The sequence below is a fragment of the Perca fluviatilis genome, chromosome 16, assembly GCF_010015445.1.
Source record: "Perca fluviatilis chromosome 16, GENO_Pfluv_1.0, whole genome shotgun sequence".
NCBI classification, from domain to species: Eukaryota; Metazoa; Chordata; class Actinopteri; order Perciformes; family Percidae; genus Perca; species Perca fluviatilis.
Window position 1 is genome coordinate 8,501,364 of NC_053127.1, and position 20,772 is coordinate 8,522,135.

Consider the following 20,772-nt stretch of genomic DNA (forward strand, 5'->3'; position numbering starts at 1 on the left):
TCTACTAGCTGAATGCCGGTATGAGCAGGCCCTAACGGAGTAACTGTTACCTGTGTTGACAGGTGACTCAGAGCACAAGCCCTACATCTGTGGCGATGCAGACCACGACGTCTTCCCATTGGACGGTTCCGAAGACTACCTGATTCTGGCCTGTGATGGATTCTGGGACACAGTGGTTCCAGATGAGGCGGTGCGGGTAGTCAGCGACCACCTGGAGGAGAACTCTGGGGACACCACCATGGTAGCCCACAAGCTGGTGGCCTCGGCCCGCGATGCGGGCTCTAGTGATAATATCACTGTCATAGTGGTCTTCCTGCGGGACCCGCGCTGCCCACCACCCACGGGAACAGAGGACGAGGAGGAGGGCGTGGCGGAGGGAGAGGTCGGGGAGGAGGAGGTAGCGGAGGTGGAAGAGGAGGAGCAGGAAGAGGAGAATGAGGAAGGCGAGGCAGTCAGGGCAGAGCGTGATGGTAGGGAGGGAGGCAGCACTGCGGACATGGGGGGGAAGGGGCGCGGAGGCTGGCCCCTGCAGCAGTGCTCGGCCCCCGCTGACCTCACCTACGAAGACCGAACAGACTCGTTGACGGACAGAACTAGCCTCGGCCTGCTGGGGCCGTCGCTGGAGGGCCGCATCTTCCTGAGCGGGGTCTCGAGGCAGCCCTGCCCCGACTTTAGCCCCGACCTTTTCACAGCCTCCCACATCTATCGAGAAAAACGCCCGCTGAGGCGCAGGTCCCGTATCCCCTTTCAGGAGGCCAGCATCTCCAGCTTCACAGACCCACTGTGGCCCCAGACATCCATGCTGTTAGGCCAGGCAGTGAGGCAAAGCCGCAGGCTCGGTTACGGTAGTCGCCGGTGGGGCCGGAGGAGGCCAGGCGCATCCAAAGAGCTGCTAGGCCTGTTACCATCCGGCCACTTGCTGCCGCACATGCAACGCCACTCCGACCAGAGGCTTGGAGTGGCGCTGCCTCACCTGCCCCACGATGCCAACATCTAAAGAGATGACCCAAACCAAACCATCTCCTTCATTCATTCAGTCCTGGCCCACACTCCACACCCACTCACCTCTGCCTTCAACAACACATCATTCTTTGATAGTAGGTAATTGTGGCTCCTGCAGACGTAACGTGATTATTGACTTTTTGTCGGAGTGGTGCTCTCTGTCCTAAGCCGAAATGTTTCCAAATGTAAGCCGGCCCACTAATCACAAGCCCTGCTCCTTAATGCTGTAGGTAAAGCCGAAAACTGCATCCTCTCCATTGTGATCCATTGATCAGTGAGAATGAAGCCAGAGCTTGAAATGCATGTTCATAAGATGTGTTCAGACTGAATGTGAAAGAAATCTTGTATACAAGAGGCTGGGAAAAGACTTTTAAGAACAGACACAGTTTACTGTTGGCAGCGGAAATAACAGAAAGAATGGAGTTCCAACTAAATCTTAAAATAAATCTGCGTGTTGTAAGCTAGCTGAGTCTGTATCGGACTATGACAGCTCTTCAGTGATAAGAGAAGCAAAACTTCTGTTGCATTTAGTCTGACCACACATTTAAGATTAATTTATATGCGTTGTCGCTCAACACTCTCGGCAGCGTCTTTAGACAGAACTGATGTTGATGATGGTTTTGAACAGGAAGAAAAATAAAGAAGTAAACTTTATTTATAAAGCACCTTTTAAAACCAGGGTTACAAGGTACAGTGCAACAATGATTAAAAATAGAAAGTTAAAAACGGGAGATAATAATTTGAAAACAAAGTAATAATAATAAAAACTTCAAAATAAAATGCAAACCGAAGTTAAACACGGTTTGTAATGAACTCAAACATGTTTGGCATTCTATACTGTAATTTCTTGTTACTTATTGGACGATTATATATATATATATATATATATATATATATATAAAAAATACGCCACTACCCAGACATGTTTATTACACTAATAGTAGCCGAAAATATTGTCCATGCCGATGAATGTGTTGTGCTTTAGTTGAAAAAGGAATCTTCAATCTTTTCCCACAAAGTTGAAAAAAAAAAAAAACTATTATAGCTGTAGCGTAGCATTAAGATTTCCCTTCTACTGGAACTAAAGGGCCAAACCTTAAAAAACAGCCCGAAACCAAAAGTACAACATAATACTTTTGTGTTAATCTTTTGTCTTTCTTCCTGTTTAATGTCACATTTCTTTTGATGCAGTGTGAGGTGACGCATTGCTTTTGTCTTGAGACAGCTGTCGAGCGACCGAGCATTAAATTAAACTCTTAATGGCGTAGCTTACCTCAGCAATCCTTTGGTGGCAGATGCATAAAGCTCATAGAGGAGGCCAGAACAATTGTTGCTCCTGGTTTCTGGGACTTAAGGCACATGCTGTTCTTTCCGCTTCCCCATATAGTCAATGACCCAGCCATTATCCAGCCGCAGTTAGTCTACAGATAAAAGCACTTAAAACCAGATTATAAAAGATTAGCAGTCAATTACATGAATAAATGCGTCATGTAGTCCAGTATTGCAGATGGGGATATACTCCTGAGATAATGTTGTGTAATGGAGGGGTGGGTATTTAGTAGTATGTAGTTGTTGTTGGGCCACATAGCTGTTGCAAAGTATCCAAGTGTCGTTACTTTTACACAAAAACCCATTTAAGAGAAGTATTTTCCAGCAGGCTTCATAAGTGCAAACCATTTAATGTTGGGCCTGGATAGTTGAAAGCTGCAGAACACGTGCCTTTCATATGTGTTACTAAAGCGTATTCACTAATTACTGAATTCATGTGTTAATAATTAAGGACAAGTCTGGCTTTCAGTCAGGTCGTGTTATGACTCTGTGCCACTTTAAAGGAATAGTTTGACACTTTTCGGAAAATAGGTTTATTCACTTTCTTACCAAGAGTTAGATGAGAAGGTTGATAGCACTCTATAGCTGATTAGCTTAGCTTAACATACAGACTGGAAGCAGGGGGGACAGCTACGTTGGCTCTGTCCAAAGGTGAAAAGAAATGTTTTTAGCTTTTTAGCAGGATATGTGTTGCCATTAAGAGCCATTTACCTATAAAGACTTGTAGCAAAAGGGAAACAGGAAACCACTAGCTTGGAGTACAAAAAAATCTGCCAACAATTTGTGATATTACATTTCTGTTTGTGTATGGATTAAACAAACAACATATAGCGTGCTAGTTGGTGAGCTTGGAAGATGCTGGCAGTGTGCTAGCTTCACTTTTAGTGTACAGACACGAGAGTGGTATCAAACATCTCATCAAGAAAGCAAATAATAATATTTTCCCAAAATGTCCTTTAAGATTCATAGTCAATTCAAATTATAAGATGATCTGCACCTAAGAGAGCAGGTTTTTAAATCTGTAAAAGCAATAAACATCCCAGTCAGAACCAATTCCAAGATAGTCCCCCACCGTCAGAGTAAACCACCGAGGCCGGCTCCTGTTGCCCCACGGCGCCCATTATAATTGGATCTTTCTCTGAACTGATCTAGATTCAACAATGGAGAGCCCCCCTCTCTGCTGTCTAACACGCTGCTGATAGTGCTGCTGCACTTCTGTTATGTTAGCATTAATGTTCAAACTCCTTTTATAAGACTGCACTCGTCTGTAAAACCTGGCTGAGACATAAAAGCCCCATCGACATTCATTGGTTTCATATACCTAATAGCAAATATGGCAGAGTTCCTCTTTAATGCTAATTCATAATCATAATTAACAAATGTAATCATCAAATAATACTGATTTATATAATAATATAATAATAGCACCCATACCCAGTTATGTAGGTGGGACTGATCTGCGGAAAGACTTCTGTCACTTTTATTTAAATGCACACAATAGCATTACTGCATATAGCCATACATAATTACTATAAACTAGCTATAATACACACTTGCTATGAAAACTTTGAAATCGTAAACCCTGATTCACTTTCAAAGTCACTTTCAAAGTACTAAATATGCTTTGGTTGCCTCTTACTGCTAAATATTTAATTTGCTGTGGGAGCACGTGACCGTTCTCTAAGCCCCGCCCTCTTTAGTTACTGTTGCTACATTCGTAGTAATTATTTCAAACAATGGCTTCTTGATTTTACGTCCGCTCCTCATTTCTGACCGCAAACTGCTTATTTTTGATGAAGTGAACTGTCGCTAGCATATTTTTTATTGAGCTAGCTAGCTAATTAGCATAATCGCCATGAGTTGGTTGAAAACTCGTTGTCCCCGGTACCCTGAAAAAGTATCTTTATATATGCCCTGTTAGCTACATACTGTACATGACATAATGCTAAAAGACGGATGCTAAAGCTACAACGTTAGCTGGGGTTGCTGGAGTGTAAACCTCCACAAATCAGAGCAGGGTATGTGCTAACGTTACACTGAGATATAGCTAGAGGCATCCAGTACCGGTGGGTAAATACTTCATAGTAGAAGTCCTGAAGGAGGCTTTTTTGAAAATAACCTGTAACCGCACAAAATATTGTAGTGAGCGAATTATATTTTGCTTTGCTTTGGATATAATGTTACATTAGTGTTACTAAGCTAGTTAGCTGGAACTGCTAACGAAGATGAACATTCCTTACACTTTGTTTTTTAGGTTTGGAAAGGCTAAAATAAACGACTCAAAAGCAATGTTGCTAACTCTTTTCCAATGAAAGTAGCTAGCACTAGCTCCGAAAGTCGCGTATAATTTTTTATAGAGCCGGGAGGCTGTGTTGGATAACTGCCTGCTGCTCCCGGTCGAAGGGGAGAGGGAGAGAGATTCGTGCTGTTGGCAGAAGAGCCGTGGACTGTGATTACTACGAGCAGCATGCACGGGAATGAATCACAATATATCTCGCTTTTCCCCTGATGGTCTCAAGTCGCTAAATTTATCACTAGGCGCTTTTTAGAAATGCAGTCGCCAAGCGGGTCTGATAAAGTGCTAGAAATTTAAATTAAGCGAGAAAGTCGCCAAGTTGGCAACACAAAAGTCGTTATATACCAAGTATGTGGAGATATTCAAAGTTTGACAGACCTGCCGTGGCTAATTACAGTCGCTATGTAAGCTACGATTGGACAATCACTGTTCAGGGGCGGGGTTTACCGAACGGTCATTTCGATTCCCTAACATCCTCATTCCCCAATTCTTTAGTTGATGCACTGAATCTCCAAACGTCAGGACGTTAGTAGTCATGTTTCCATCGAATTGTCAAGCGAATTTTAGGCGAACTTTTAAAATGAAAAATGCGAATTAGAAGCGTTTCCATCAACTGGTTTAGAGCGAATAAACTAGACTACGCAAAGCGTAGTTTCGTCACAAGTTGATGTTACGCGTGGTTGTAGATTGCAAACCGGCGTGCTAAATCAAAGAGTTTGGAAGCGAAGTTCTTTAGCTAAATGGAGAGAGGTAGCATGGTACAAGTTGGCCACCTGTGCAGAATACAGAGTTGTGGCAGAGACATTTGGTGTCAGACAGGGCAGACGATTTAAGCTCTTGAACCAATTCGTCAATTTACCCGACGTGGCTGAGGCCCAGGCTATAGCGCACCGCAACTCCACCACGCACCTTGTGCCACAAGCGTCCCCACTGGATGGGACCCGTATCCCGATCCTTCCCCCATCCGATGGATACCGGGACTATAGTCGTGTGAGCTACATGTTCGATACGTCACAACTAGTTTCCATCTCCCATTTTGCACATTCTCTTTTTCAAAAAAAGGCAAAAACCACCTCAAGCGGGAGTAAAAACGTTTTTTTGCGAATTTGATGACGTTTTTTTTTTATTTTGCCGTTTCCATCAACATTTTCTAATACAATACTTCAAAATGCGCATAAAGATACGTTGATGGAAACATGACTAGTGACGGCCAGGTTCTGTAGATCGTGCCTCCCTTTTCCTGCCCTTTCACACACAGAAGGCGTGGTATCAAAAACATGTGATTCACCAGACAAACAGGTACTGGTTTAAGGGGCCATCACCACCACCACCACCCCCCCCACCCTTCCAGTCTTACTGGTAGATAGAGGCTCACCCCCCTGTAAACCATCCTGTGGACCGACTCGTGAAGCGCATCGGTGGAGCCGAATGTACCTCATGTGTCCCAGAACGTCCTCAGAGACTCGGTGATGTGTGTCGACGTGAGTTGGTGTTTTTTTGGGGGGGGAGGTTTGTCTTCCCAAAAGGCATCCTATCAATGAGGAATGAACTGCCGAGACACTCAACAAACTGAAGCCACTGGATCCCTCTTGTGGAAGTATCACTGCAGTCTCTAGAAACGTTGGTTCGATAGAAGATCAGAAAACAATGGAAATCACAGTCATTTTTAACTACTCACTTAACCACGGGTGCGTATGTATATTATGAGCGAGTGCTGGAGGAGTGTAAATATAATAATTCTGTCTTGTAAATCAGCAGTTTTAATCCACGAGGCCCGACAGTTGGTTCAGATGCTGGATCTGGATCTCAAATCTCCCACCACCAGGCTGAGGGGGAGGTGAGGATGCGATGTTATCGAACAGCCTGAGAGGGGCATAAGTCTCTAAACACTGCCGCTGCCTTCAAGAGCTGCCAAAGTATAAAAAAAAAAAAAAAGGTGTTGAACCAGTCTGGCTTTCACTGGAAGAGATGTAGTGTTCTATCGTGGCCTGGCTGTCCTGGCACCCTTTCTTACCCCGAGAAAAAAAATCTGGCTAAAACATACATTAAGGTATTATCGGCTTAAAATACTGTATCTCCAATATGCAGCTTTGACTTTACCGTTTTTATCAGTAACAGCCTTAAAAAAAAAAATTAAAAAAAAAATGTAAATTGTAGTTTGTAGGTTTTAATTGCATCTCTGCAGGTGTCGGATGATAAGCACGGCGTCGATTGGAGACGAGGGTCATGAGTGAACTGAGCTGCCGAGTTGTTTGGAGGAAAATGGAGTTTCACTTTTAGGCAACCGATTAGATCTTTTACACGGATCACACAGGGCAGTCAACTCTAGAGGAGCAGAGCTGCCACAGTTAAAGAATTTGTCTCAGGATCTTGTTATAATGGCAGTTTTCTTCCATCAGGAGTCTCAATCAAGGAGAATGACTAACCACATTTACAAGGACCCTATTATCCCAAGTTTAATAACCACAATAAGAGCTCAATCGGAATAAAAAACAACATTTGAACAGGCTTATTCCGAAAGAAACTTCATTCTGTTTTCTGTTTGGGTTAAAGCTGTCGAAGACCACTAAGTCCCGAAAGATGCGAGTTCTCTTGTGCAAACAAGATGAGATGGATAATGAAAAGCTAACACAATTCAGCCTCAGGGGAACATGAATTTCGGTGCCAAATTTCACGGGAATCCATCTAGTAATTTCGCTCAAAACCACAAACGTCAACCTCATGGTGGCGCCATAGGAAAGTCAGAGGATCGCCAAAGTCCTTAGGATTCATCCTCTGGGGAACACGAATGTCTGTGCAAAATTGCACGGCAATCCATCCAACAGTTTGTCGAGACATTTCAGACCAAAGAGGTGTTAAAAAAATATCTTTAGGGCTTTTGGGCACTCTTTACAAAACTTGTCTCAAAAAATGATTTATTTTCCTCTTCCTGTGAGACGCTTTGTCATTATAACGAGATACTTGACTGGGACGTTGAAGCATGTTACGTGTGGCCACGCCTCGGAGCAGCTGTGAAGTAGTTTTCTGTCCCCTGTGATCCACTGGTGTGGTTTCACAGCAGGCCTTCCGTGTTGATGTGAATAATTCTTTGCGCTCTGGAGGTACAGTGACAAGGATCCGTGGTTTTGCATTCACCAAAACCTTTACCTGTGAATCAGTTGTACAGCGTGACTCAGACTGCAAACCCGCCAGAAGTTGTCACTATATTATGAGCAATAAAAACATCACACACCCCCCTCCCCCCTCCCCTCCCCCCCCTGTGGTGAACCCTCTCTCTCTAAGCTCCAGAAACCCACACTTCCTCCCTCAGTCACACTCCGCTTGCAGTGAAAAGGTTCCTCCCGAGTCGGATGTTTCCCTCCTCCCCTGACGATGAAGGCAGCTCTCCCATAATCGCTGTCTTAACTATAGAGGGCCCCCTCCATGAATCTGCACTGTGTGTCTATGTACACACACACAAAAAAAATAAATAAATAGCTTTTTCTTTTTTCTCTGTAAGCAATAATGACGTTGCATTAGAAGGCTCTCTGAGGGTTTGTCTTCTGCTGAAGGATGCAACAAAAATGCTGTTCTGTCAGCAGAAAAGCTGAAGCTCCTGAAGTCGATTTATCATTCATTCACTCCCCCACGCTCCCCCCTTAGAGAATAGGATTGTGAGTCATACTATGCTGCCTGTTGTAAGGTCCACTTAAAGGCCCTGCACCTCCTGTTAAGAAGTCTGCTGCTGGCTAGTTTTAGAGTTCAGAATTCGAAATGATCTTCATGTTCGCGGAAACATGAATGTGAAACTTTCTTCTTCTCGTGATGAAGGAGACATTCCTCAGCAGTTTGGGTACATTTGACTCTTTGGCTAACGAAGAGGGGGGGGGGAATAGAGAAGATCACTGAGGGCTGTGAGTGGTCCCTTCTTCTGGTCCTCCAAGCTTGAAGACAAACCCTATGATTGGCTCTTCTTCAACATGCAGGTTAGGTTAAAAAAATAAAACACAGTAAAACACACGTCGAGTACCTGTATTATGTGTTCCTGTAGTATATAAAATATGTGTACTGTAACTGGTGACTAATTATCATGTATATAAAGATTAGAACAATTCCTCTTGACTGATGCCTTTTCTTTATTACATGTCATTTAGCTGACGCTTTTATCCAAAGCGACTTTTGTTATACAGGGCCGGCCCTAGACTTTTGGGGGCCCTAAGCAGGATTTGGTTTGGGGACTCTCCACATTGTAACACCAACTTGTGTCTTGTAAATATTAGTTTAAGCGCTTCAGCATTTAAAGACGACTGCGAGACCTATAGCAACACTATCTTTGAAATAGACCGGCTCTGTTATGAGCTCTATTGTGGGACATTTCAAGCGCTCTTGGGGGCCCTCTGGTAGCCACGGGGCCCTAAGCAGACGCTTAGTTCGCTTACGGGTCGGGCCGGCTCTGAATATGTCAGAGGTCACACGCCTCTGGAGCAACTAGGGGTTAAGTGTCTTGCTCAGGGACACGTCGGTTGATGTATAAATGGGTCCTATCCACTGCGCCGTCACCACCCATCGATCTCCATTTCACGACACAACGTACATTTCCTCAAGCACTGCCGACCTGGTGCCTGAAGTGAGTCGAGCCGACACATGCAGCGGAAATGAGGCAGAAGATACTGACTAAGCACCAACGTCCAAACCAGCCCTTTAAACAGCTGCTGGTGACATCACAGATGCTCCATCTTTGGCTTTCTTACAGCCTAAAAAAGAAAAGAAAAGCGTCGTCTGTGGGAAAGTGAAAAGCTAAGGTTAGCTCGTTAACCTATTCATCGGGCTCCAGGGTTATGAAAACCACACCGTAGACGGGGGAATAAAATAAAAGAGACCTGAACAAACAATGTTGATGTAGCCGAGAGAAATGGCAGCCAGGAGCCCCACCGAGTGAGGAGCCATGTGATGCAGTAAGAGCATGTGGAACAGGGCGGTCCGCTGTTACATAACAGCTTCACTAAGAAGTGAGCAGTCCTCTACGTTCTTTCTATAAAAAGACTCATCAATCATCATTTCACCCCACTCGTTATCTGGCTTTATTCTCCTCATTCGGTTAGTTTGGGCTTTTTAGAGAGAAAAAAAAAAAACAGGGTGATAAAATTCAGAGAGAAGGAGTAGCTGGACTAGAACCACTGTGGGATTACATTTACCGGAGGAGGAAGTACTTAGATCATTCACTTAAGTACTAATACCACAGTGTAGAAATACACAGTTACAAGTAAAGGCCCAAAGGCACTGACCAAAAGATGGGTTTCTGCAGCCACAGACAGTGCCCGTTTGGAGAGATATAAAATGAATAGAAAGGTCAGGATTTATTCCCCATAGTTCAAGATTTTATTAAAGAAATGAGTCATTATGAACACTAAAAGTCCTGCATTCAAAATTTGTATTAGCATCAAAAATATACATTAACTACCAAAAGTAAATACTTCTAATGCAGAATAATATACATAATTGGATTATAATTACTGATGCATTAATGTGTTCATCACTTTAATGTTGCAGCTGGTAAAGGTGGGAGCTCATTTTAATTACTTTAAAAAAAACTTTATTCCTTAATCGTCACATACACACAGTACAATGTAGTGAAATTCTATTTCTATTTAACCCATCCTAAGTGTTAGGAACAGTGGACAGCTACACATACAGCGTCTGGGGAGCAACTTGGGGTTCAGCGTCTTGCTCAGGGGACCAGACGACCTGGGATTGAACCACCAACCTGGGGCAACCATTTTACCTCCAGGCCACAAGCCCCCCCTAATTACTTTATATACTGCTGGTAATCTATAATAATACATCAATAAATTGTTAGTCGATTCATATTTTGTTAATTGAAAAGTAACTACAGATATCAAACGTGTAGTGCAGAAAAAAAGCACAATATTCACCTCTGAGATGTATTGGAGCGGAATTATAAAGTAGCATAAAACGGAAATACTTGAGTACAGTACCATGAAACTGCACGAACGTCCAGTACTTGAGTGAATGTACTTAGTTACTTCCCACCACTGCTAACTGGGCAGGAAGAGAAAAACCGGTAACACTGCCAAAACCATAAATCTATAAGAATTAGCCTCTGATCTTTATGTACAAATCCTAATTCTACATTTTAACATTCAGACATGACCGAGGGACACAGAGGACACGAGAACATGGTCATTTCCAGGTTGGTAAAACATTTTATTTATTACACAATAAAGGGGAATGTACACATCGAATAATGCAGTGCATTCTGGGAACATTCAAAAAAAAAAAAGAAAGAAAGAAAGCAGCGTTTGACACAAGAAGCACAAATAAGAGTTAAAGGTTAATAACTGGTGAGAGCCTCCATCATGTACAAGAAAAAACATGTAAAGCAACGGTAACAAAAACCACATGATCAAGAGGACTGGAGAGATGAACACTTCTCAAACGTTAACTTCGCTCTAGCCGATGATTTCGGTTCGACTTTACGCGTCTTCGGTCCTCCTTCAGTCCAGCCGGTAAAGCCATGCACTTTCAGCAAGCTCCACGTCTGAACATACTGTAAGATATTTACAACGTAAGCTAATGTACAAGTGTACCATAATGTCTATTCTTTGATCCAAAGATTAAGTGACCTTCTAAATAATAATAATAATAAGATGTGGCTCAATGAAGAGGGAATGGTTCACAGTCTTAACAAAATACAGAAAGGTCTTTAACTTCCCAGCATGTTGCACTTAAACTAAGTAAGCAGCCGTTTTTTTGGGAGTATTCAGGTGGAAAAAATGTATATATATTCATGAAGAAAAGCCAGTGAAGCTGTGAGCCATCAGTGCAGCACAAAGCACGTTACATAATCACACTGATTTTGCTGTCAAGCTCTTCAATGCGCCGCAGTTTCAACTTGAAGTCTGTTCACCCAAAATTACAAAAAGCTTTTTTCTCTTATCTCTTGCGGTATACAACCGGACAGGTTTGGTCTTATTTGTCCAAGTTTGGAGAGATCGGTCTGACGGGCTGTGGTGTCCACAGGAAGGACAAATTAAACAATTAAAAATCACAAACATCTCTTGGCAGAAAGAATGTAATGTAAAGAATGTTCAAAACAGGAGTTTATAATAAAGGGGGAGGTGGATCTTGCACTTTTTCCTCAGACTTATTCCAACTTGTGGCTCTTTTAGCCACTCTAGCGAGTATGAAGTGTGTGGTAATGTTTGTTCAGTGATCTCCGAGACAGATGTGAAGCTAGAACACCTGCTTGGACCTTGTCGAGTCTGATCTGCAGCATGCTTCAGAGTTTCCGCCCACAGACCTCAAAGCAGCACTTTCATAATCTGTGGGATTCAGCGATCATTTAACCTTTTCAAATGTCACATAAAGACAGACGTGGCGGCGGCTGTTGTGGTTATTCAGAGGGAAGAGCTTTACACGAATTACCAGAAACGAGCTCTAAAGGAAGGTTCACCTCAGAGACGAAGGCTGCAGCGTCCCATTAAAGGGATACGCCACCGTTTATTGAAATAGGGCTCATCACGGTCTCCCCTAGCTGTAGATAGGGGGGCCAACGCATTTTTTGTGCATGCATTGTTTTAGTCCGGTGCAACACCGGCAGCGCCGCCGCTAGTTAGCTTAGCGTAGTGAATGGAATCCTATGTTGCTGGTTAGCATGTTGTGAGTAAAAGTGAGCCAACAAAAGACAAAAAAAACAACCTAATTACTTGCACTGAGACAAAAAATGCGTTGGCCCACCTATCTACAGCCAGGGGAGACCGTGATAAGAACTATTTCAACAAACGGTGGCGTATTCCTTTAAACTGAGCATTTGAGGAGTGAATCGTCTTTTTGGCGGCGACGCTGGGTGGTGGCAGGGACATGGCTGGATGAAGACGAGTAGGTGTGGAGACTAAAGCCCAGACAGACTGAACGCAACATCAACAGCAAGCCGTTATAAAAACACTGAGCTCCTATCGACAGGCTGTTTCTGCCCAGACTCCTGCAAATATGCCGTGGACTTGATTTACAAAAGCATTTATACACTGAGAGGGTGTGCAGATGTGCGCAGATTAAAGTGAATTAAAGTGACTAAATGCCCTGTAGCTCAGGTCAAATGTAAGGGTTAGGGTTTGCAAAATAAAACCAGCGGAGATTCAATCATTGCACAAACATGCACACTTGCATGTTTTCCTCTGAAGTATTTACTGAACGGTCCATGAAAGAACCGACAGAACGTTGCATTAGAAAGATAATGCAAGAAATACGGTGAAAATCAAAAGGTTAAAAGAAGGTGAAAAGATTGAAATGTTGGTTCAGTTCCACTGTATTCACACAATATTAATGACATTGCTATTATGTGGTCACCTGAACTGTTGGCCAGCTGAAATACTGGCCGTCGTTATGGTTTCTGTCATTTCTGAAAAGATTCAGGACACCAAAGGAAAGGTCTGGGAGTCGTTGAGTCGTCTTCATGCATAACAAGCAGGTTCTACTCTACAGGTGGGTGCAACATTAAGCCTGCGGGCCGTCTCCGGGCCGCTATTGCTTCGCCGTGTGGCCGCTGAGGATAAAGCAGTGTGTTTCAGAGGGAATCACCTGTCAGCAGGCAGACTCATGTCATCAGACAGAAGCTGCTCTCCTGGAAGAAGGAAGAGGAGGAATAACTCATGGAAACAAAAGTGCGTGTACAAAAAAAAATAAAAAGTACATCCACATATTGTGAGGGGGTGGATACAATGAAGGCGTCTGAACAAGACATGTAAACAGGGCTTGACCTGATTCACCTTTTTTTTTTTTTAAGTTGACTGTGGTGTGCTGCAATTGACTTGAACTAGATTTATAACCCTTTTAAATGTAAATGACCACCCAAATCAAATATTCAGCTCTAATGAGGTTTTTATGTAAAGCTTCTTTTGTACGAAAACACACACCCGATTAAGTTGAAGACCTAAAAAGACAGAATATGAGCCTGATTCTAGTCCCACCCGGCCGCCGCAGGGTGTCCGCTTGGATCGGGGACGACAACGCCCGCGGGCCGCGTCAATCCATCCTTCTATCTCGTCAAGTGTGGCGTAGCCACGCTCGGGCATCGAGAACCGATTCCTACTTTGGAATCGTTGTCAAAAGTTACGATTCCAGTAGAACCGTTTCTTTGTTGGGATCGTTTGGAGGATTTAGTTTCAAATCTGATCATCACTTCCCAATTCAACATGCGCAGGTTCAGGTTTCCGTAGCGGCCAGGCGCTTGTTGTGCTGCAGCCGTGGAGCGCAGTAAGCGGCGCTCTAGTGTGGCTTTAGTTTACGTTGAAAAAGCCCGGTAAACTGCAAACCAACACTGAATCAAAATAAAACTTTCTTCTTATTTGTGAAAATAAGCATGTGACCCGTTTCAACTCCACCGCTCAAAGAATCGGGAACGAGAATCGATGAGAACCGGAATCGGAAGGAAGAATCAGAATCAGAATCGTTAAAAACCAAACGATGCCCAACCCGAGTGGTAGTAGACGACAGAAAGACTCCCACGTTAGAGAGTTTGATTGCCTTCCACGACATGTCCTCACGCCCGGGACTTTGACCAACAGGAGCGTAGAGCGCTCTGTGAACTGTAAACATGGCGAAACGAAAGAGGGATGATGTGAAAGATATCGTGGGTGCTGCAGGGGGAACGGTGAAACAGAGGAAAGTTTTAGCATCTATCAGCAAATTGAGTTTTAAATCCTCCTGCGCGTAAAATAATCTGAGTGGAAAAGACGGAAATTAAAATAAATAAATTAAAAAAAGACGAAATATCGCAACGTTTTTATTCTTCGCAAAGGTGGGAAAGTTGGTGTGTCGACAAAAGCACAATGTGACCATGTTTGAGAGAAACCGGCTTAGTGAATAAATGATGACTGAAGAGCTGAAAACATCAGAGGAGACCGTTTCATGAATAATGTGAGAAAGGTTACAAACAAATCCATCACCGTTCCAACATTGTTTTTTTCACTCGACTATCGTTCGCTCTTTTAATTACGTCATCTTGTTGGGTCCCCTTTCTCTGCAGTGTTTTTTTTTTTTTTTTTAAATGCAGCGGACACAAAAATTAGCCCCGCCTACTGTTGATCTCGATGGACCACCTCCTGATATCCACATAAAAGTAGTTGCCTAGTTTCTGGAAATTTGGTTAACATTTGCTCTAAATTTGGGTGGAAACCTGTTTTTTTCTGGCATACATATTCAACGTTTCATTCCACTCTCATTTTGGGGATTTTCGTCTTTAATTTAGACACCGAAGCTCTAAATCAGCTGTTGGCGGATGCGTCTCACAGCACACCCCAAGGTTTCACCACGTTTGTCTGACAAATGTAGGACATCCCAAAACTTACACACAGTGCAAAGAAGCTTTGACTGTTTATATTTGACTGTGTGTGTGTGTGGGTGTGGGTGTGTGTGTGTGTGTGTGTGTGTGTGTGTGTACCTGTGCAGGGAGGAGTCTGGTTGTCGTAGCGAGAGTTGTTGCTCTGCAGGGCCTCGTCCTCAGAGTCACTGTCGCTGCTCGTTGCGGCCACCAGGACAGACGGCGACTGATCTGCAGACAGGACAAGAGAGGATGAGATTATCAGACCTGTTCAAATATTCATAGTCAAGTATTTTTTTACCAATCTTATGTCTGTCCATTTGATATTAAAGTGCTCATATTATGCTTTTGGGCTTTTTCTCCTTTCCTTTATAGTGTTATACATCTTTTTTGTGCACATTATAAGTTTACAAAGTGAAAAAGCCCAAAGTCCCCCCAAAAGGGACTTACCATCTCCAACAGAAAACACTGTTCACAACCTGCTCCAAACAGCTCTGTTGTAGTCCAGCCTTTACTTCAGAGACAAACATGGTCACTTTGTAACACATGTTATAATGCTCGCCTAGCTGCTAGCGTGGCACGACCTCATACTCTGCTTCTGACTGGCTAGTAGTCCTTACCTAGGTTCTGTCAGGACACGCCCTCATACTCTGCTTCTGACTGGCTATGAGTCCTTACCTAGGTACTGTCAGGACACGCCCTCATACTCTGCTTCTGACTGGCTAGTAGTCCTTACCTAGGTACTGCGCATGTGCGACTCCCAACAAAGATGGAACAGAAGTGTGATGCCTCACTCTGTAGCTAAAACAGAGAGCTCAACACACAGGGTGAAAAGAGGAGCTGCAGCAATGTGCAGTACAACAAAAGCATGGTGTTTTCTGAAAATTAAACCATTTAAACCTATTCTGATATAACCTATAAATACAATTATGAACCTGAAAATGAGCATAATATGAGCACTTTAAAGGCCTTAACCAGCAGCCGGTTAGCCGGTTAGCTTAGCTTGCCGGACTATTTTCTTGGCTCAGAGCAACCAGCGGAGACTCCAGGAAGTTATTGGTCCCAGCCAAGAAATAGCCCAGTACAAAACCGTAAGCAGCAAAATGTCGTTTTTCCACTACAGTTTTTCAGTACAGAAAAATACTTTGCACATCTATAACGTGAGAGAGGTGCGTCGGAGAGAGTAGGTCAAAGTTGCCAAGAAATGTGAATGAATGTTATGTATCTATGCCTTTTTTTCATGTGGACGTTGTCGATTGGTGCAGGAAAACAGTTACCTCCTACAAAAGATGGCTTCTCAGGAAGATACTGATGATGGTTTAGTACCGAAACGTTGCCTACTATTAAATGTATTATTCTTTTTGCAAGTTAGACAGTGTGCGGGAGTTTCTTGGCAACACTTCAGTTTTTGAAAGTAATAAACAAATAAGATATAACGGGTTATTTAGAGAGCTTTAGAGGTGCTGCTAAGTTGATTTTGTTTTTGTTGGAGAGAGCCAGGCTACCGGTTTCCCCGTTTCTAGGCTTTTTGCTAAGCTAACTGGCTGCCTTTTTGTGATTGCTGTGCATGCTAAAAAAACAAAAAACTCCTGAGGTTAGAGGTTAAACGGACCTTCATTTGACTGTGGCTGTGCAGACGGCCCCTCCAGCAGGGAATGATGGGAGTTCCCTGAGCTTTCAGGTTCACACTGCAACATGGCTGCCCTGCAGGAAGATAGACACGGAGGAGTGTTTGTGAGAGGCCGGGCAGGAAGATAAAAAAGACGAGTAGAGTTCTCTCCGACTACGTTGTTCCTGTGTGTGATTAGTCCCTGAGACGCACCCCAGGGTCCTACTGCCACAGTTCTTGCTGGCAGTCACGTAGCTCGGCCCCCCCAAGGAGAAGATGTCGTCCCTAGACCCCGAGGCCCCGTACAGCTGCTGCTCCACCGAATACTGCTGCTTGGAGGTTGAAGCCTGCTGCTCTGAGGAGGAGCCGCCGAGAGACACAAGGGGGCCCTGGGCGGTGTCAGCCTTCAGCCCACCTGGAGCAGAGTAACACAGCGGGAAAACATCAAGTCTTGTTTTGTTTTTCATCCAGGCAAAACTGAGTGGGTGTAGAGACCGAAAACAGGCCTGCGTTAAAAACATGTAAGGGGCGGCGCGGGTGGAGGCGTGTAAAATATGATCCATCACGTCCAGCTGGAGTAATACTGCAGGATCCACAAACTGGTTTTAGGATGTGGGAATGACCCCTGATCATTTTATTGCTGCAACTTTGCACATATTTGTGAATTATCGTGAGTAGGTGGGGAGGGAAATGCGAACGAGAATGTTTGTAAAATTGTATAACCTGGTGTTTTGTATTCCATTTGCATTGAATTCTGTTATTCATGTATTGTTCTAGCTACCTGCCTACCAGTGTCAATGATTGTTTTTTAAAAAAATCAATATTTAACCCTGGAGTTCATTTTATTCTGTTGCTTTAATCTGGTCATTTTTTTAACATTTTATTGTCTTATTGTTGTCATTTTTAGTCTTGCTTAAAAAATGTTATCGTTTGTTTTTTTGCTTTTGTTTTTCCCCCCATTTGTGTTACCATTTTGTTCTGCAAAGCACTTTGGGCTGCATGCTTGAATTAAAGGTGCTATATGAATAAATTGAGTTGGGTATATACTACTTCTATGTACTACAAACAAACTACTGACCGTCTGCACCTCCCAGCCCGTCTTTAAGATGCAGGCTGAGCTCTGTGGCCACATCGCCCCCCCTCAGGTCCTTCTCTATCCCCTCTGGACTCCTCCTCTTCACCACCAGAGAGCTGCTGCTGCTGGTGCTGCTGTCCAGGACAGGAGACAGAGATTTCCTGGCTGCACACAGAACAAAAATAGAGACAAATATGCAATTACCTCAGATCGATTGACCCCTTATAACTGTAGAATAACATGTTAGATATTGACTCTGCCTGCACGAGTCCTGTGAGCCTCGTCATCTTTAGACTAGTCTAAAGAATGGATGTATTATGAGAACTGGATACAGTGTTCAAAGCCTGGAGCACTTCCTGGGGGCCTGGGACTAAATAGTCATCGGGGTTCCAGTCTCAGTATCTCAGGCTCATATGGAAGCCGAAGAACATTGAGATATCTCTGGGAGGCAAATACACTAAACTGTACCCTTTTAAAATCAATTGTGAGAAATGAGTCGCAGCAGACAATGATACATGGTTTAGATAACGATGATTATGAGATCTGCTCTTATATTGATGTCAGGTTTGTTGGAGCTACAGAAGCAACAAATACTGACCTTCAACCGTGTCTGCAGATGATGTATCCCATAAACTTTGGTGAACTCCTTTTTTAATTCATGTGGGGCTGTTATGTATCTAAATGCCCATTTGGGCTGTAATGTTTTTAAGATGTTACAGTATTTGTTGATACTGTTTGCAGTGTTGAGTGTGAGCTCTTGAGATCTATGGGACATATTTGTTAGTAGTGGGTTACGTACACACTGTGCGGTGTATTTAGGGGGGCAGAGCATTTTGGGTACAGCTCGCGCTCCTTCGCTCGCTACAGTACATTCAAGAACAAACCGCAGAGACCGGAGATGTTGGTTTCTCTGGAGGCTGACGGATCTCAAGTTATGAACTCAAATTTTACAGATGAAATTCTGTGAAAACGTAAAAGTTGCATCGTTTTTGCACAGCTTGCCATTTTCTGGCATTTTTTTTAAAACTCAAAACAAGCACTCTCTTCTTCAAAAAGAAAGATTATGAGAATCACAGAGGCTACCTGACGTGGGTGTAGCTGGATAATGGGAGGATTTTCAGCTTGTGCTTATGAAGTAACACTGGAACACTCAAAGCACTGAAGCGTTATAGCAGCTTAACATCATTATCAGCAGTGTAGCAGTCCTCACCGGGGCGGCAGGGCCTGGACCGAGCTGCAGCTGCCCTCCCCAGCAGCTCCAGCTCACTGGGCTTACGACAAGCTGACAACTCTGGATCAGCATGATGAGAGGGGGCTTCCTCCACGCTGAAGCCCCCCGATAGGCCAGGCCTGGTCTCTCCAGTCCCCCGAGCCTCCAGCACTTGACTCTTGACGTCAGACATCTTGCTGCGGACCTCTGCCATCTGAGCCTTGAGGCGGATCAGGACCCCCGAGTCTGGAGCCGATCGTCGCACCACCTGAGGCCGCCGCTCTCGTTCTTTCCTGGAGTGAGGATGAGCTGGAAGAGACGAGAAACAGGAACAAGAAATGAGAGCAGCTGAAGAAAATGCATCCTTTAGAAAGAACTGAAGAACCTGCTGACAATTGAATCTCTCCTTCGTTCACATCTCAAGGCAATCTCAAAGTTCATCAATCATACAATCAAGAATCCAATCGGTCAGTATTTGGTTACAAAATGTTCTTTCTAACTACCGAACCATGCTGCCACCCAGCTATGATCCCCATTACATGAACACACTTCATTTGAGTGAAGTTCTTTTAAACACTTCTTTAGTTCAACAGGTCGCACAACTTTTGCATTGAGACACACACACAAAACTAAAAATTGCTCCATACATACATGCTACTTACAATCACAGGGCACCTTTAATATCGTTCTCTGTCAAAAGGTTTTTGTAATTTGGTTTGGTTTCTTTTGATAGTTACCGCCCTTGTTAGATTTCTTTTGTTTGTTAAGATGGCATAATCCACGCTGAAGTTCTAGCTCTTTGAGTCTTTATATTCAACTCTCTCTCTGTGGCTGCTTGAGTTTTGGGCAGGTTGATTTAATTTAATGTTTCTGCCTCAGCCACCTCTACACGGGTATAACACATTACCAATATCGGTAGATGGTCTCAATCACTGGAGAGAAATTAAATGAAAAATGCATTTGTTTTCCTTAAAAAAAAGGGGTCGAGTGAATACAACAGCTGTGTACCTTTAAAAGATGAACCTCAGTCTGTCTATAGCTGCAGTACAACGGTTATCCTCCAAAGGGATTATTCTTGTTTTGGAGGGACATTGTGTGCGAGTATTGATTCTCGGTTTAGCTGGAATGATTTGTTGTTATATGAGAGCGGTGTGTGTTTACAGACCTTGGCTGTGCAGCAGAGATACGGGAGGCCGAGGCTGGAGGCCCCACAGAGACTCCACGCTGTTACGCTCCTTCAGATCCAGCAGCTGGATCAGAATGACCGGGTCGATGTCCAGGAGACTGTTGCTGCCTTGACCAACAGCACCACCGGACGCAGCTCCACTACTACTGCCACTGCGAGGGGCAGCAGCGCTGCGATGTAAGGCACACAAGGAAATGGAGCTGGATCCACCTGCAGAAGATAAGAGTGTATATGGTTCACTTAGGGTTGTACTCTTCTTCATGGTTATAGCTATAGCATATAGCATATCTTCTTATATGGTAATAATCCATGGACCAAGGAATAATGTCTTTTGGTACATTGCTTAAGGACTTCAACATGGTGCAAAGATCAGATAAGGTAATGCTCTGGTATAAGACAGAGGGGATTGAAGTAAGATTTTTAGAACCTTCTCTGCAGAGACGAGTCTCAGACCTCTTGTGTAAATAAAGAGATCTTATTAATCCATCTACGGCTTTGATACTTTTCTTCATCAAAGTATTCGTTTTTGAGTCCAGAATACTGAATACTAGAATACTGAGGTTTTATTAGATGTTTGGATAACTTTGTGGTGCACTCACTCCTCATTGAGGTCTCTGTAGAGTAACTGTTAATTCAAGTTTCTTTTCCCACCACAACTTTTTCTTGTTATTTCTCATCTACGCTACTTATACGCCTGCTTTGCATACATTGAAAATGTTCCACGCAGACCTGACTATCGCAAATCGT

General features: G+C 43.6%; 2 protein-coding genes across 5 annotated transcripts in view; one reads left to right on the plus strand and one right to left on the minus strand.

Annotated features, from left to right (window-relative positions):
* The window catches only part of ppm1e (protein phosphatase, Mg2+/Mn2+ dependent, 1E), a 46,504-nt gene extending 37,784 nt beyond the window's left edge, over window positions 1-8,720 (plus strand). Inside the window, exon 7 of the mRNA XM_039826355.1 lies at window positions 63-8,720. Coding sequence (XP_039682289.1) covers window positions 63-997 — 935 coding nt within the window. The 3' untranslated portion in view covers window positions 998-8,720. The remainder of the gene's footprint in view (window positions 1-62) is intronic.
* Window positions 8,721-10,810: 2,090 nt separating this feature from the next.
* Window positions 10,811-20,772, minus strand: part of trim37 (tripartite motif containing 37) — a 31,330-nt gene continuing 21,368 nt past the window's right edge. Inside the window, exons 19-26 of one of the 4 annotated variants that reach the window (XR_005636462.1) lie at window positions 20,005-20,235; window positions 18,840-19,148; window positions 17,633-17,794; window positions 16,768-16,969; window positions 16,558-16,649; window positions 15,066-15,176; window positions 12,974-13,247; window positions 10,811-11,174 (exon numbers count right to left, since the gene is read on the minus strand). Coding sequence is in view for 3 of the 4 variants with exons in the window: in XM_039777716.1 (XP_039633650.1) it covers window positions 11,122-11,174; window positions 15,066-15,176; window positions 16,558-16,649; window positions 16,768-16,969; window positions 17,633-17,794; window positions 18,840-19,148; window positions 20,005-20,235 (1,160 nt within the window). In the remaining variant the exon portion in view is untranslated. Of the gene's footprint in view, window positions 11,175-12,335; window positions 13,248-15,065; window positions 15,177-16,557; window positions 16,650-16,767; window positions 16,970-17,632; window positions 17,795-18,839; window positions 19,149-20,004; window positions 20,236-20,772 lie in introns of those variants that run through there. The other 3 variants (XM_039777716.1, XM_039777718.1, XM_039777719.1) reach the window with 3 other exon arrangements.